The following is a 16,964-nucleotide window of genomic DNA, read 5'->3' as shown; positions in this document are numbered from 1 at the left end:
TCAAATCACAGCGTGTGTGTATAGACCCAATCAGTAAATGATCTGAACAAGTTTGCAGTCACAGTGCTGTGGCACCAGGTGTGCTCTGCTGGTTCTTTAAAATTGACCACACACACACACACACACACACACACACACACGTATAGCTAGCTAATGTCTGACACATTCCGGCAAACAGTGGTCAGCCTGAGAGACTGGATCAATCTGTACAGTCATCTTAAGTTATACTCAATCAAATACTTAGTTACAATGATAGAAAGTTCTCCGCTACATGAGAACAAGCTCCATGGAAATATTACAAGTAATTTGTGGTTTGGATGAGAGCTGCGTAAGATGCTAAACACACGGATAAAACAGACACTAATTTTACAGATTCATTTATATCTTGTCTTGTACGCAACTCAGTTCTGCCTTATTACGGCTAAGAAAAGGATTTAAGTACAGTCTCAATGTACGAAGTATCAGTAATAAGGGCTGGAAAAGGGTCCTATTTTTGGAAACTACATAGGAAGCTGGTTGGAACAAATATATAAACACAAGTAGTCCATGTAGAAGCGCAAACATCTAATAAGCTACCATTTAAGGTGCATACACACGTAACGATTTTAGTAACCAACGAATTTCGTTCAGATTGTCCCTTGAAAAAGTGAACGAAAATCGTTGACGAAAATAGTTTGTTACTAAAATAAGGAACGATTTTGTCAACGATTTTCTGAACGATGAACGATTTTTTTTTAAGCATGCATACAGTGAATAGACATCGTTCATCCTGCCAAACGAACAATTTTCTGAACGAAAATAGTTATGTTGAACAGTCAGAATGGATGATGAACAAAACCTACAAACGGGAGCGCGCTTGAATGATTTTCATTCATCCACAAAAAATGAACGATTTTTTGAACATTTGAACGATAACGACGTTATCGACGACAAATCGTTCAAAAAATCGTTACGTGTGTACGCACCTTAAGTCATACTGTGGTTATGTAAACTTTTACATTCTGATAAACTTTCATACGTCACTACAAGTGGTCATAGTTTGTGAAGTTGCAGCAAATCCTAACAAGTTGAAATAAAATAAAAATGAAAGACATGAAGTTGCTGGCACTGATGCAGCATTCTGTATATCGGCCATATGAATGTCACCCCATTGTTACTAGTGAAAGGAAAAAATAAGCTCATCTGCAATCAAACGCTGGTCAGCACAGCAGCCCATATTGTTAGCTAAGCAAGCTTGTAAAGCCCGGACCACATAGGGTTTTTTTGTGTTGTGGAGACAGATCCATGGACACAAATTCAATCAATTCAGCTGACGTCGAGTCCTGCCCCCTGAAGTTATACTGTCAAAGTTTTGCAAATAGAAATATTAACATGGTAAGCGAATTTAAAAAAAAAGTGTTTAAAATGATCAGTCAGCTGTCAGTGTCGTGTTTCTCATATACAATAGTGGGCAGACCAACCACAAATCAACGAGTATGCTATATAGCTGCTGCAATATATTCCATAGAATTATAAATACTCTGTCTGGGGAGCCAAGAGAATGCCATAGGTGATACTATTAAGCAACTTTTCCGCTCTGAATTAAAGTTGATTTAATCTCGCCCTAGACACGATATACAGCAGTGCAGCAATTTATATAAAAAATAAAAGTGAGGACAGAGAACAGAGGGCACCCCTTGCATTATTTATAGGGTATTCGCCACTTCTGTACGGGCAAAAGATTATGCTTCAAATGAACATTTTGTGCTGGCAATAATAAAGTATGTTGTTATCAGATGACTGCAGAGACCAGGCTTGTCTGGAGCAAAGAACAGCTCTAGAAGGGAAGAGGACACAAAATTCTCTATATTTGTACGTAGACTCTCTGGCTTATGAATCAGCTCACTGCTCTCTGCTTCAGGCACAGGAATTTCACAGGATTACTGCTCATGCACACAGGGCCAGGGCATAGAACAGCAAGCAGCATGCAATGAAGAATGTCCCTAATGCAGGATGAATGTGAATATATAAATATATATATATACTTACAGCTACTGCTCCAGGACTTCAGCAGAGACTTTATGCTAATCTCAAAAAACACAGAATCCTGTAAAGTTAGCATGATGCTGGTGGCAGAGTTAGCAGCCAGCAGTGGGGCTGTCTGCTGCTCAGAGTCGCTGCTGCTGCTGCTGCCTCATCGCCTGGCAGTCTCTCAGTGACGCACGGATCTACTGCTGCAGATACAGGGGGAGGATGGAGGGGGAAATCATGGGAAACAATTCTCAAGTTTGCAGTCAGAAGGGTCTGAAGGACACCCTCACCTTTCCTGCAGTGGGATCATCACGTCACTGGATGGAGAGAATAAAAACGCAGCGGAGAACTTGGCCAGCGACTAGACGCTGAGATGCGTTCATGAAGCGCACAGGCAGATGGCAGGAGAGATTCTGGGACACAGGGAGACTCCGTATAAGCAGTAGACACTTGTGTCCTGTGCAGAGCTCCTTCCTGTACTGCTAGCAGAGCATTCCTCCTACACACTCTCGGCATGCAGAGCCTGTGACTGTGCAGAGCGCAGCGGCCGGTGGTGTCACTCACTGGCTGATGTAATGAGTGTTGCTGCTGGGGGTCAGGCATTGCTCAGCAGCACAGCAGTGTCAGTCATCATGCCTTGTCCCCTAATTGCAGCGCCAACCAGGGAGCATGGTCAAAGCAGCAGTGTAATACCAGGCTCTATACACAACAGTAAATCAATTGTGGGCACTTCACTAATGAGATACACTTTAAATCATATGCTATTATATGGCAGCAGCATAATGTGATTATATATATATATATATACACATATATATATACTGCATATATATGTGTGTGTGAGTGTGTGTAGATCTATAAATAGATTACAGAGAGGGAGGGGGAGCTGGAGACATATTACTGAGTCACTGAGCAATTTTCAGTCAGGAAGTTTTTATTACGGAACACCAAAAAGCAAACAATGTTGTGGCAGAGAGACGCCCACACAGCCTTGTTGGGCATAATACATTTACATCCACCATATTTAGTCTATACTATGTCTACCATTACTACATGCAAACTGTGCTTAGGATAAATGTCACACTGACCACTACACATACGGAACCAGTATGTATTACCCAATACCCCCGACGCTGGAAGCCCGGCAGGGGTGAAGATCCCGACAGCGGATTTAGGTAAGTAATGCTAACCCTACCCCCCCTAACCCTCCCTTAGGGGTTCCTAACCCTAACCTCCCCCCCTAGTGCCTTACCTTCGTTAGTGTGCCGGGGCGTCTGGCTCCCAGCGTAGGTCTAATAACAGATGTCAGGATTTCGACACCTGTCAAGTACCCTCCCGGGATTTGACAGTCGGGAAGCCGGCGTTCGGCATTTCGACCGTCCGCTTTCTGACTGCATCCCACACATACACAGCCTATACCTCACAGAGCTCCATGACCTACATACAGCCTATTCTCCACACACCGTTCCCTCCTACCCACCACACACAACCTATTCTCCACACACCACTCCCTCCTGCCCACCACACACAGCCTATTCCCCACACAGCTCCTCCATGACCACTACACATACAGCCTATTCCCCGCACAGCTCCATGGGCTCCACACACAGTCTACTCCCCACAGCTCCATGACCACTACACACACAGCCTATTCTCCACACACCGCTCCCTCCTGCCCACCACACACAGCCTATTCTCCACACACCACTCCCTCCTGCCCACCACACACAGCCTATTCTCCACACACCACTCCCTCCTGCCCACCACACACAGCCTATTCCCCACACAGCTCCTCCATGACCACTACACATACAGCCTATTCCCCACACAGCTCCATGGCCACTACATACAGGCTACTCCTCACACAGCTCCATGGCCACCACACACAGTCTACTCCCCACACAGCCCCATGACCACCACACACAGTCTACTCCCCACACAGCCCCATGACCACTACGCATACAGCCTATTCCCTACGCAACTCCATGACCACTACACATAAAGCCTATTCCCTACACAGCTCCCTCCTGCCCACCACAACAGGCTATTCCCCACACAGCTCAATGACCACCACATACACCCTATTCCCTACATAGCTCCCTGCCCACCACATACACCCTATTCCCCACACAGCTCCATGCCCACCACATACACCCTATTCCCCAAACAGATCCATGACCACCACATACAGCCCAGGGCTTTAACTAGAGTGGGGCGACATGTGCCGTGGCACAGGGCACGGCAGGGCATGGGGCACTGCATGGGCCTGTCAATTTTCTGTTTATAATCATTCTGAAGGCTCATACACACTAGACTATGTACTGTATGAACAATATTGGTGAAAGTAGTGCAGGACAAACAATACTGGGTGTACACACTGAAAGATATCTTTAAACATATCTTTCAGTGAGGTCATCCTGCCACATCTCTGAAAAGGCAATTCTAGACGATATCATCAGATTGGACTGCATGTATAGGCGACAAAAAACATGCAGGAGCGCGCATCATTGGTCATTCACTGCATACACACTGAACGATATCGTTATCATCCATATCGTTCATAGTCTAGTGTGTATGCGGCTTTACTTGTAGCTTTCTTTTCTTTAATCCTCAGCATCCCCTGGCTGTCCCCTTCTCCTCCCTGGCCGACTCTCCCTCCATCTGGCCACCTCCCCAAGCTCAGTCACTTCCTCTTTCATTTAACATACACATTTTTAAAATACTGATATACCTGGGACTCAAACTTATCACCTCTCACATGGCAGTCAGACACCTCACACATGGAGCTATCTGCCCCACAATTTCTGCTGGCAGCCCTTAGCACAGCCACAGATTCGTGACCCAGGTATTACCAGCTAACCTCAGGTACCTTTGCCAGTGAGATCAGCAGCCGATGCAGAGCACATACACGGACCTCCCTGCCGCTGATGTTTGCTGCATATACACACTACGAGTAGCGCTCTTTCTATACCTTAAGTCAGTGATCTACACTGCCGGCTCCAGGCTTGTGCATGGCTGTTCTGATAGACCAATCCTGCTGCAAGCGTCTTATGTTCCTATTTGAAAAATGGGGGAGGGGGCGCCAATGCTCTTTCTGTCCCAGGGCACCAAAAAGTCTAGTTACGGCTCTGATACAGCCTATTCTCCACATAGCTCCATGACCACCGCATACAGCCTACTCCCCAAACAGCTCAATGACCACTACTCCCCACACAGTCCTCCTGCACACCATGTATAGCCTATTCCCTACACAGCCCCCCTGCACAGCATATACGGTAAAGCCTAACCCCTACACACCATATATAGCCTATTCCCAACACAGGTCCATGACCACCACATACAGCCTACTCCCCACACAGCCTATTCCCTAACACAGCCCCCCTGGCAAACCATGTATAGCCTATTCCCTACACAGCCGCCCTGCACACCATATACGGTAAAATCTAATCCCTACACAGCCGCCCTGCACACCATATATAGCCTATTCCCAACACAGCCCCCCTGCCCACCATGTATAGCCTATTCCCTACACAACCACCCAGCACACCATATATGGTAAAGCCTAATCCCTACACAGCCCCCCTTGCACAGCATGTATAACCTATTCCCTAACACAGCCGCCCTGCCAACCATGTATAGCCTATTCCCTACCCACCACGCTCAGTCCATTCCACATACAGCTCCCTGCCCACCACATACAGCATAATCCCACACAGCTTCCTGCCCACCACATACAGCCTAAACACACACTGTCCCTGTTCATCACATACAGCCTATTCCTATTCTCATGAACAAAGTCCCATACCCAGCATATCAATTGTGGATGACTTTTTTTTTTGCGTTGAAACAATATTCATTAAAATGCCGGCTAACAATTCAATAGTGAAAGTATCCAGGTTATATGCTAAAGCCTATTGGTTTCCCTAGCAAATGCTAGCATCACTCGAACCACTTTCAGACATACCGAGAATCCCAGTAATTTGGCCTGCCTCAGCCAAATTCCCAGGTTGCCGCGTATGTCTTCAATCGACCAGGGAATTTCCCGGGACTTAAGTCTTATGTCTGAATGGTGCTACCCGGGAATTTACTATTCCCGGGCTGCACCAATCAGCTTTTACCTTGAGTTGGCAGCGCAGAGAGCCCTATAGGACACTCAGCGCTGCTGCTTTCAGTTGGCAGTGCACAGCGTCCTATAGGACGCTCAGCGCTGCCACTCACCACCCCCGCGCTGGTGGCTGTGTCGCTATAGATCGGGACACAGGATACCCCAGCCGGATGCCGGGGACACCCACCAATGCTGGAGACAGCCGACAGGTCTCTGCCACAGCCGCCTGCACTCCTGCTGGACCCCCAGGGCAGTACATTAACGGAAGGGGTTCTATCTCTTCCCCATTTGGGGGGGTCGGGGAGAGAGAGAGGAAGGGGGTACGGCAAATAGGGGTTAAACAAATAATTTATTAATAAAATTAAATAAATAAAAAATTTGCTGGAATGGCCGGTTGCATTTTGATGACCTCATCAGCGGCAGTCGGAGAGGGGATAGGCTAGGAAGGGCAGACGGCATAAGAGAGGGGTATTAGACAAAGTCATACCTCAATGATTTCAAGAAAAATAAATTGTTTCATGAATATTGGTTCAGCCCACAAAACAGCAGCTTCCAGTGTGTGTACATGTTCCACAGATGCACTGCTCTACTGAAGCACTAATTATATTCATTCAGGATACTTCATTGCATTATGCCTTCGTGAGGCCTCTAGTTACTAAGAAAATCAACAGGCATTGTCATGAATAATATATATTATATATACTGCCCATACCTACTATATGTAGGTATTACTTGCCCTATAATGCAAGCTAAATAAATTAAAAATATTTTAGATGTAGTTCCTTTTTGGTGCAAAAGTCCTTAAATCTGTCACCTTCCACTGTAAATACAGATGATGACTGGAATGTAACAATAGACAACTGTGCAGTGTGCATGTAAAAGGAAGTTATTCGCCATTAGGTCACCAACCCTTCAACTTGAATGCCAAAGTCAGCAATTGGAGGTGTATAATAAAAACTCTCTACACTAAAACATAAAACTTAATAATAATAATAATAATAATAATAATAATAATAATAATAATAATAATAATGACATAAAATCAAAACAAAATGATTTATTCTCTAACATGGGTTTATTTTACAAATAGGTATTTTTTTGATGTTATATTCTAGTAAACAAATGTAGAGTCCACAGACCGTGAACATGTTAGATAGAGATAGGTATATATATATATATATATATATATATATATATATATATATACACATATACATATACACACCTATGTCAGGTCTGTACTGTAAACTGGACATGCAATACCAACAAATCGTACAACACTACATATATAACAAATGGACACATCAGCTTATGCCAGGGGTTCCTAAACTTGGTCCTCAAGGCACCCTAACAGTCCAGTTTTTAAAGATATCCATACTTGACCACAGGTTAATAAGTACCTCAGTCAATTTGAAGTACCCACCTGAGCTTAACCATGGATATCTCTAAAACCTGAACTGTTGGGGTGCCTTGGCAACATCTGTCTTATGCATTTTCCTTTTAACATCTGCAAGGAGGAGACATATTCACCAGACATTCTAGAAGTTTAAAACAAAAGATGGCTACCATACAAGTGAAAAGACTTCATAGTACTACACTAACGAAGGCAATCACAACATTAGCATGTTTCCATTTAATCTGTTGCATATTGACTATCCAAAGATAAGCACATTGCTCAGATTATATCATTTAATTGGATTTCTACCTACAGATTACTTTAATATCACTGCTTCCAAATGCAATCTTGCAACTTTTACTTAATAGTTTTTTTCTATGTACCTTATGTGCATATCAGCCATTCCTTTATAGAACAGATTCTAAAAATCGTTCCTCAGGACCCCAAACAGTTGCATGTTTTCCAGGTTTCCTCACAGAATCACAAATGAAATAATTCGTTCCAGCTGTGACTATTAAAATGTGTCAGTGAGTAATAAATACCCCTGTGCACATATGCTAGGTGACCTGGAAAATGTGACCTGTGTGGTGTCCTGAGGACCAAAGGGTCTATGTATTAATGCTTAACGGTCCAATTCGCCGGGGATATTTTAAATATTTAATAAAAACATCCAACTATGTACTACCGGGAACTCGCAGGGATAGCGGTTGTGGAAACCGCTGTCCCCGTGAGTTATATCCCCAGCATTTCAGAGAAGTCTTTTACAGAAGTGAAAGACTTCTCCTGGGGAAGCTGACACTGCGCAAGCGCACATCATCAGCTTCCGAGGCCGGCCGGGGGAGAATCGAAAGACTTCTCCTGGGGAAGCTGACACTACGCATACGCACAGCATCAGCTTCCGAGGGAGAATCGAAAGACTTCTCCTGGGGAAGCTGACACTACGCATGCGCACAGCATCAGCTTCCGAGGCCGGCCGGGGGAGAATCGAAAGACTTCTCCTGGGGAAGCTGACACTACGCATACCCACAGCATCAGCTTCCGAGGCCGGCCGGGGTTGCGGGGGAGAGATCGAAAGCTCTCTCTCCTGCCCTGGAGCCCCAATAGACAAAACGTAGTTTACACCATCTGAAGATGGTGTAAATTACCGGTGTTAAACTCTGAAAAGCTTTGCTTTTTGGAGTTGAGTACATAGGGGTCAGATCGTAGTCCCCATTGATATAATTGGGACTGTGATCTGTAGTGCTAATTAGCACTTTGCCAGAAATTTCAGTGAAATCTCCTGCATTGTGCTATTAGTACATAGGATAGATGCATAACATTTTGCAGAAACTGCAGTTTCTGCATAATTTTATGTAAAAATCATCTTTATACATATGCCCCCAAGTTTGAGAACCACTGCTTTACAGTACCAGGAAAAGTTATTTGGTATTGTTGCTTGGGAGATGTATCACAGTGCAATACCAATTAACAATTCTGACTGATGAGATAACATCACAGATGGCAAATGGGTGGCCCAGCAATCAGTCAAGTTGCAGACCCACAGATGATAGATCAATTGCCCACTGGTTTGGATGATTGACTAGTCAGAACTGGGGCTCAGTGTCATATGATCTTCTTCCATCCTCAGAACCTGACTCACAAGGTAAGTGCACTTTTTGTGCAAGGTGGTATGAATTAGGTGTTAATGTTATCGGTATCCATTTCCTGTTTATTGGGGGTGATTAGTTTATGATTAGTGAGGGGTGGGAGCATGTAGGAATTTCAGCTATATGTGGGGAATGCTGCAGAGAGTTTTGGAGTGCACCTGGGCATTATGCAGCAAGCCGGACGACTGACTGACATGGGTATATAAGGATGGGGGGATATTTCTAGGGGTTTATTTGTTTTAGAAAAAATATATATTATTGTGGGTGGGCATATAGCAGAGGGGAGAGGTGGTGCAGGGTAAGAAGGTATGTGTGGTTATAGGTGTTCATTTATTACAGAGATTAACATTGTGTGACCGTTTTGAAAGTTGGAGACCACTTGAAGCGACTTAGGTTGCCCACAGGATATAAATTAATGGCTGCACAGAAAAGTATAACACAAAGTTTCCAGGATGTCACTTGTCATCTAAAGGTGGGTAACCACGATATGTTTGCGCTAATATTTGCCGCAAACCAACAGATAACCAATGTACAAGTGTAGTATGTTAATATGTATTTGTTAGCATAGATTAAAATGGACCATATCTTGTCCTAAACAAAAGTTACTGGTAGAATAGTAGAATTAACGCGGAAATAAATCTCCATTTCCATTACACACAGAATCACGTATCTCGCTCAGGCACTCTGTAAAGTTATGCAGCACAAATCATTAAGAGGTGATAGGCTGAATGCTCAGACACATATTAAAACGATTTCAAAATCTCAAACTGGACACCATGACTTGTACGGCTTCATTAGCTCTGCTTTCAGCCGGGCGTCCTGTACTACAGCAGTGAGTCTTTAGGTGTGTAGTGCTGCTAAGCGTTCTGCATAAAACCATTCAGAATTGATATCAGAAAGGAACAGCAAACATTTCCCCCCTTAATTACTGACAAGTGTATGTTTTAAAAAAAAAAAAAGAATCTAAAAATGAAACGCACATATTTTGTACAACAGGGAGTTCGACAAAAGTATTTATAAAAATAACTCAGATTAGCAACCTATTGTCCCAATGCTGTTGAAATTCCAATTCCTGTAAGTTTATTGTGTTCACAGATTGGTGGTAAAAGCTCAACTTGACTTTCCCAAAGTGTGCACATTCCACACCCCTCCCCAACACCCCATTACACAGCAGAGAATATTGAATTGTTCACATCAGTCTCTGCCCACAGTGCAGTTTACAGTATAAATTATCTACCAAGCAATTACACATACCTCACTGCAATTTTATATAACACTAGCTGTTGCCCGCGGCTTCGTCCACAATTGAATTGCTATGAATTTTTTTTATTTGCTGTGTTCTAGTTGTATTACTTTGCATAGGGGCCCTGTCGCAGGAGTGGCGCACGTGACCAGCAGCGCCTTCACCCACCACTCACACCAATGTGACTGTGTGCCCTGTGCACAGACTGTTATGTATCCTATTCACCCACCACTCACACCAATGTGACTGTGTGCCCTGTGCACAGACTGCTATGTATTCTATTCACCCACCACTCACACCAATGTGACTGCGTGCCCTGTGCACAGACTGCTTTGTAACCTCTCCTATTCACCCACCACTCACACCAATGTCACTGTGTCCCCTGTGCACAGACTGCTATGTATCCTATCCTATTCACCCACACCAATGTGACTGTGTGCCCTGTGCACAGACTGCTATGTATCCTATTCACCCACCACTCACACCAATGTTACTGTGTGCCCTGTGCACAGGCTGCTATGTATCCTATTCACCCACCACTCACACCAATGTCACTGTGTGCCCTGTGCACAGACTGCTTTGTAACCTCTCCTATTCACCCACCACTCACACCAATGTGACTGTGTGCCCTGTGCACAGACTGCTATGCATCCTATTCACACACCACTCACACCAATGTGACTGTGTGCCCTGTGCACAGACTGCTATGTATCCTATTCACCCACCACTCACACCAATGTTAGTGTGCCCTGTGCACAGACTGCTTTGTAACCTCTCCTATTCACCCACCACTCACACCAATGTGACTGTGTGCCCTGTGCACAGACTGCTATGTATCCTATTCACCCACCACTCACACCAATGTTACTGTGTGCCCTGTGCACAGACTGCTATGTATCCTATTCACCCACCATTCACACCAATGTTACTGTGTGCCCTGTGCACAGACTGCTTTGTAACCTCTCCTATTCACCCACCACTCACACCAATGTGACTGTGTGCCCTGTGCAGACTGCTATGTATCCTATTCACCCACCACTCACACCAATGTGACTGTGTGCCCTGTGCACAGACTGCTATGTATCCTATTCACCCACCACTCACACCAATGTTACCATGTGCCCTGTGCACAGACTGCTTTGTAACCTCTCCTATTCACCCACCACTCACACCAATGTTACTGTGTGCCCTGTGCACAGACTGCTATGTATCCTATTCACCCACCACTCACACCAATGTGACTGTGTGCCCTGTGCACAGACCGCTATGTATCCTATTCACTCACCACTCACACCAATGTTACTGTGTGCCCTGTGCACAGACTGCTATGTATCCTATTCACCCACCACTCACACCAATGTTACTGTGTGCCCTGTGCACAGACTGCTATGTATCCTATTCACCCACCACTCACACCAATGTTACTGTGTGCCCTGTGCACAGACTGCTATGTATCCTATTCACCCACCATTCACACCAATGTTACTGTGTTCCCTGTGCACAGACCGCTATGTATCCTATTCACTCACCACTCACACCAATGTTACTGTGTGCCCTGTGCACAGACTGCTATGTATCCTATTCACCCACCACTCACACCAATGTGACTGTGTGCCCTGTGCAGACTGCTATGTATTCTATTCACCCACCACTCACACCAATGTTACTGTGTGCCCTGTGCACAGACTGCTATGTATCCTATTCACCCACCACTCACACCAATGTTACTGTGTGCCCTGTGCACAGACTGCTATGTATCCTATTCACCCACCATTCACACCAATGTTACTGTGTGCCCTGTGCACAGACTGCTTTGTAACCTCTCCTATTCACCCACCACTCACACCAATGTGACTGTGTGCCCTGTGCACAGACTGCTATGTATCCTATTCACCCACCACTCACACCAATGTGACTGTGTGCCCTGTGCACAGACCGCTATGTATCCTATTCACTCACACCAATGTTACTGTGTGCCCTGTGCACAGACTGCTATGTATCCTATTCACCCACCACTCACACCAATGTTACTGTGTGCCCTGTGCACAGACTGCTATGTATTCTATTCACCCACCACTCACACCAATGTTACTGTGTGCCCTGTGCACAGACTGCTATGTAGCCTATTCAGGTGAACGCTGGCCCAAACACCTCTCCATCCATCCCCTCACCGGCCGCGCGTATGGTGCCACACCTATCTCTTGCATTAATGATGTCAATAAATTTTGTTATTGTTCAGCTTTAACTTGACAGATCGAGATGAAACAAAGTGCAGGTTATTTCTAGAAGTTTCCACTACAAACTGATGCAGTTCGGTTCAGTCGTTTTTGTGCCATCTTGGAAGAAACAGACACAACGTTGTTATTATATAATATAGATAGATTTGAATTTTATTGTTAGGACAGACAAATCAGGGCATTTTGATACTCCCATTATGAAGCATTAATATAGCCTAATTGACAAGTCTCAATCTATTCAGCAAGTCGTATTACTCTTCCCTTATTTGCAAGTGGTTTCCTGCATTTGCTTCTCTGCCTCACGAGGACCCTGGAGGTAAGGGAAATGTGGCTTAGGAAAGACACTGCAGAAATGAGAATACAGCCATAAGCTGCAAGTCATCGCATTTCACTGTGCAGAGTTTATTTGTCTTTACACTTCTCTAAAAATGTGTTCGCTCAAAAATGGTCCTCAATGGAAATCTAAGATGATCGCAGTCACAGATATATACACCAAGAAGCTTTCATAACCTGCCTCCAGTACATGTGTATACCTCCTTCTCTTTCTGGAGACAGTGAGCAAGCTCAGAAGGACTAAGAGAAACAGTTCTGTTTAATATAAACCAAAAAAACATAACTACTTTGCTTCTGTGGGTGGCCGCCCCGTGGTGATGTACATGTATGTAATAAGCGATTCTTCTTTACAAATGTATGAGCATTTAGGAAAAATCTTAGACATTGTCTACAAATCAGATTGTCTAGAAGTAAACAATTAAGGACTAGCTTTAATCTGATAGGCACAATAATGTTCTCTATTAACTTTCTTATAATGATAAATACATGCATTGCTACACTCATTGTGATGTTATGGAGTATTGCTATACATGAATCGTATTAATAGTCTCAAATAACCCTTGTTTTAAAATATTTTATTTTCTCCTCTTAGGATATATGCAGAAGTATATATATTGGTATATAGCAGTGATTAAGTTATTGTACACAGTCAGTTTGCCCAACGACATAAACATCATGCATTATTTTGTATTGGATGGAATGACTTCATGCTGCCACAGATTATATATACTTATATTGTGCAAGCCTACAATTGATATATACTGCACAAAAGATGAACGCTTTTTTTTTTTTCCTTTCATAATTACAATCTGTTAGTCTCATGGGTTTAACCGAAGCATGTAAACGTTCTTCCATAGGGAATCAAGAAAATCTTAATGACTATCTCCAACCTTTTAAAGAGGCCAATAATATAGTGACTTTGATAGATTTTGTACAAAACATAAAAGCACATCAGTGAGAGGAAAGAGCACTCTCCAATATGGAAATCCTTCCCTAATAGCCGCCACTCCTGGAAGGCTCTTCTCAGAGCATTAATTATTCTTTACAATTTCATGTAAGCAGCCAACATGTTCCGCGGCAGACTGTACAGCGGAGGATAATTACTAAATAAATACCCATAGAAGGTGGTGCATGCATTTACTGCTGGACGCACCACTATGACAATCTAAAGAAATGTCGTCAGGGAGACAAGAATTACAATATATTATATTTTTACACTGCACAAGATGAAACTTCACCTATCTGTGCCCAACACATTAATAGAGTGGTCACATTTCATTGTCTATATAGCAATTTATAGAGATCCATGTCCCCCCTAGCTGTTGTAAGTAGAGTAACATCCTGCATCTACAAGTTTAGAATGAGACTGGGTTTAGTTGTTACACAGACAAAGAAAGCTAGGAAAACAGCTCTGAAGTACATTTATTACTCCTTGTGTACTTATGTAAAAGCCACACTTAAGAAATGTGTACAAGTTCTGTAACCAATCCGTGTAAACCGGAATAATGTGCACGTTTAACCACCACCAGCGAGGAGCTGGAAGAGAAAAATATAAGTGCTCATATAAAGCATCCAGAATAAAAGCATGCATTGATGCACAATAAATATGGGAGAAATCCTGCTAGGTACACACTAGACAACAGATTGGTTAGCACACTGATCCGCCATGCCAGCGGCCGATTGGTAAAGCTGGGTACACACTACAAGATATAGGGAGGTAGTCATCAAAGAAGGGAGAGAGATAAATTGTAAAAAATAAATTACCAACCAATCAACACCTAACTATAATTTTATAAACACAGACTGCAAAACGTAGATTGGAAGCTGATTGGTTAGTATTTTATCTATTACAATTATCTCTCTCCCAGCTTGGATAAATACCCCCCATAGTGTATGATATATTGCTCAGATGGGATCACGTTATATATCGTGCGGATCGCAGAGTGTGTACGACCGATTGCGCGTGCACGGCGATCATTCATTGCATCGTCCCATCTGCTGTGCAGCACAGCAGATGGGACCTTGCAATGAACAACGCCATGTTGATACATGTAGCATGGAACGATACAGATGTACACCGGATCGTGCAGTGTCTACAACCGGCACGATGTAGTTATATCGTCATGTTCCAGCGTGGTCTCTGTATTCACTTTGAGACTAATTCAAGCCATGTACAGATAGGCAGGGTGTCAAACGCTAGCTGCGCTTGGTACTGTGAGGACACTGCAGCCAGGAGTGGAAAGACGCTGAGTGTTCTTATTGCAAAACCCTTTACAGAGAATGTTCAATCACTCACATGGGACCCTGCCAAACGGACCCTACAGTCTCAGGCTCTACCCACACAGACTAACATAACTCTATCGCTATGTCACTGCCCACACAGTGGAGATGACAATGTATGTAGCTGCAGTTGTTTGTCTCGCATAGGCACACCTCCTGTTTACATGTAACCTTCATGGTATATATTTATGGGCACTTATAAATACAAGATAACAAACATAGCATAATAATTTCAACAGCTACTTAAAAGACACTGATATAGTGATAATCCCTTGGAATCCAAAGAAAAGACTAATGATCCCCCTAAGGCAGTGGTTCCCAAACTGTGTCCCGCGGCACCCTGGGGTGCCTCAGGACACTTGCAGGGGTGCCTCAGGTTGGTGGTCCAGCACCAATTCAAATTCTTTATGGTCAATGTAATGTAAATATGTGGACAAACAGAAGCGCAAACCTGTCACCCACCACATAACTGAGCCTAAGGATGACAGGTCAGCACAATTTACTTCACTTTAATACATTTTGTTTCTGAATTTCTCAATAACAAACTTTTGGCTTAGGGGTGCCGTGAAAACAATTCTGATACACTAGGGCGCCGTGATTCATAAAAGTTTGGGAACCGCTGCCCTAAGGGATGTCTCCCTAGATCACAAGGTGCTATAGAGCTCATCAAAGGGACTTTATGGATCATTTCTTCAATCTTCTGATTCCTCTCCTTAGTGTGCAGATAACGCTCTCTCACTCACTGGTAATGTGATCAAGACAGACATGATAAGAACACAAAAGTGCGGGACATACCATAATACAGATAATAGTAAATGGATAACACACAGGGGTACACACTTGAATGGGGATGATCCCTTTAAGTGTATAAAATAGGGTAATACCTGTAGTCCCCTTAAGGGGTGTCTCCTTACTATGTCACAGACTGTATATTTTAAGATCATTTTTTAATCCTTTATTCCCTCTCCTTCAATGATATATAAAGAAACAATCACATCAGAAGGGGCTGCTGCTATTGATGACAGCTCACACTATATGGCTATACAAGGTCCATAGAGCTACTATTTGTATGTCATGTTGCAGGTCTTAACTCCGTTCTCCATCACTATCATCTCACCGAAAAAGGGAACGACACAAACAAAAAAAAATCTGTAGTCATTACTTGGGTGAAAACAAAAAGGAAAAAAAAAAAGAGTAAAATAGGAGACTTGAATCCTTCTGAAAACCAGCATTACATGGTCTATAATACACCCGAGGAAAGGAATGGGTGTGTATAAGTGGATCCACTGTTTTCTGGCATAAAACCCAGTATACTGTATCTAGATGTACCAATAAACTAAACTGACTACTGGCTAAAAGTATTCATTACATAAAAGCACCAAAAATACTTCAACATGTATCAAGGAGGCACGACATTTTATCAATAGGTCCTGTATTGGCAGCATAAATCAAGAAGTTGTGTATTTTGATAGTTCTCAACCTACACAAATTACATTCAGTTTCCATTTTCTAGCTATAAATCAACCTGCTCCGGATTTGTAAACCACCTTACAAAGTATATGCAAGAGCGTTATGTCTAAATGCATAAGGACAGTAGACCCTGTATCGCACATTCAATTTCACATGCCCAACTCTCATTAATCCCTTGGCAGGTTACAAAACAGACAACCTATTTCCTGAAGAACCGCTGGAGACTAAACTTCATCACTATCAC

At 43.4% G+C, this 16,964-nt stretch overlaps 1 protein-coding gene across 8 annotated transcripts in view; it reads right to left on the bottom strand.

Annotated features, from left to right (window-relative positions):
- FRYL (FRY like transcription coactivator) overlaps positions 1 to 16,964 on the bottom strand; it is a 310,032-nt gene that overhangs the window by 198,993 nt on the left and 94,075 nt on the right. For 4 of the 8 annotated variants that reach the window (XM_088475238.1, XM_088475239.1, XM_088475242.1 and 1 more), the window contains exon 1: positions 2,029 to 2,294. The exons of 3 other annotated variants lie outside the window; for them this stretch is intronic. In XM_088475238.1, coding sequence (XP_088331364.1) covers positions 2,029 to 2,101 — 73 coding nt within the window. In that variant the 5' untranslated portion in view covers positions 2,102 to 2,294. One more of the 8 variants, XM_088475245.1, reaches the window with a different exon arrangement.

This window comes from Taudactylus pleione, unplaced genomic scaffold (genome assembly GCF_031769625.1).
Source record: "Taudactylus pleione unplaced genomic scaffold, aTauple2 ptg000169l, whole genome shotgun sequence".
Lineage (NCBI taxonomy): Eukaryota > Metazoa > Chordata > Amphibia > Anura > Myobatrachidae > Taudactylus > Taudactylus pleione.
Note: the sequence above shows the minus strand (reverse complement) of the source record. Positions and strands in the feature narration are given on the sequence as shown.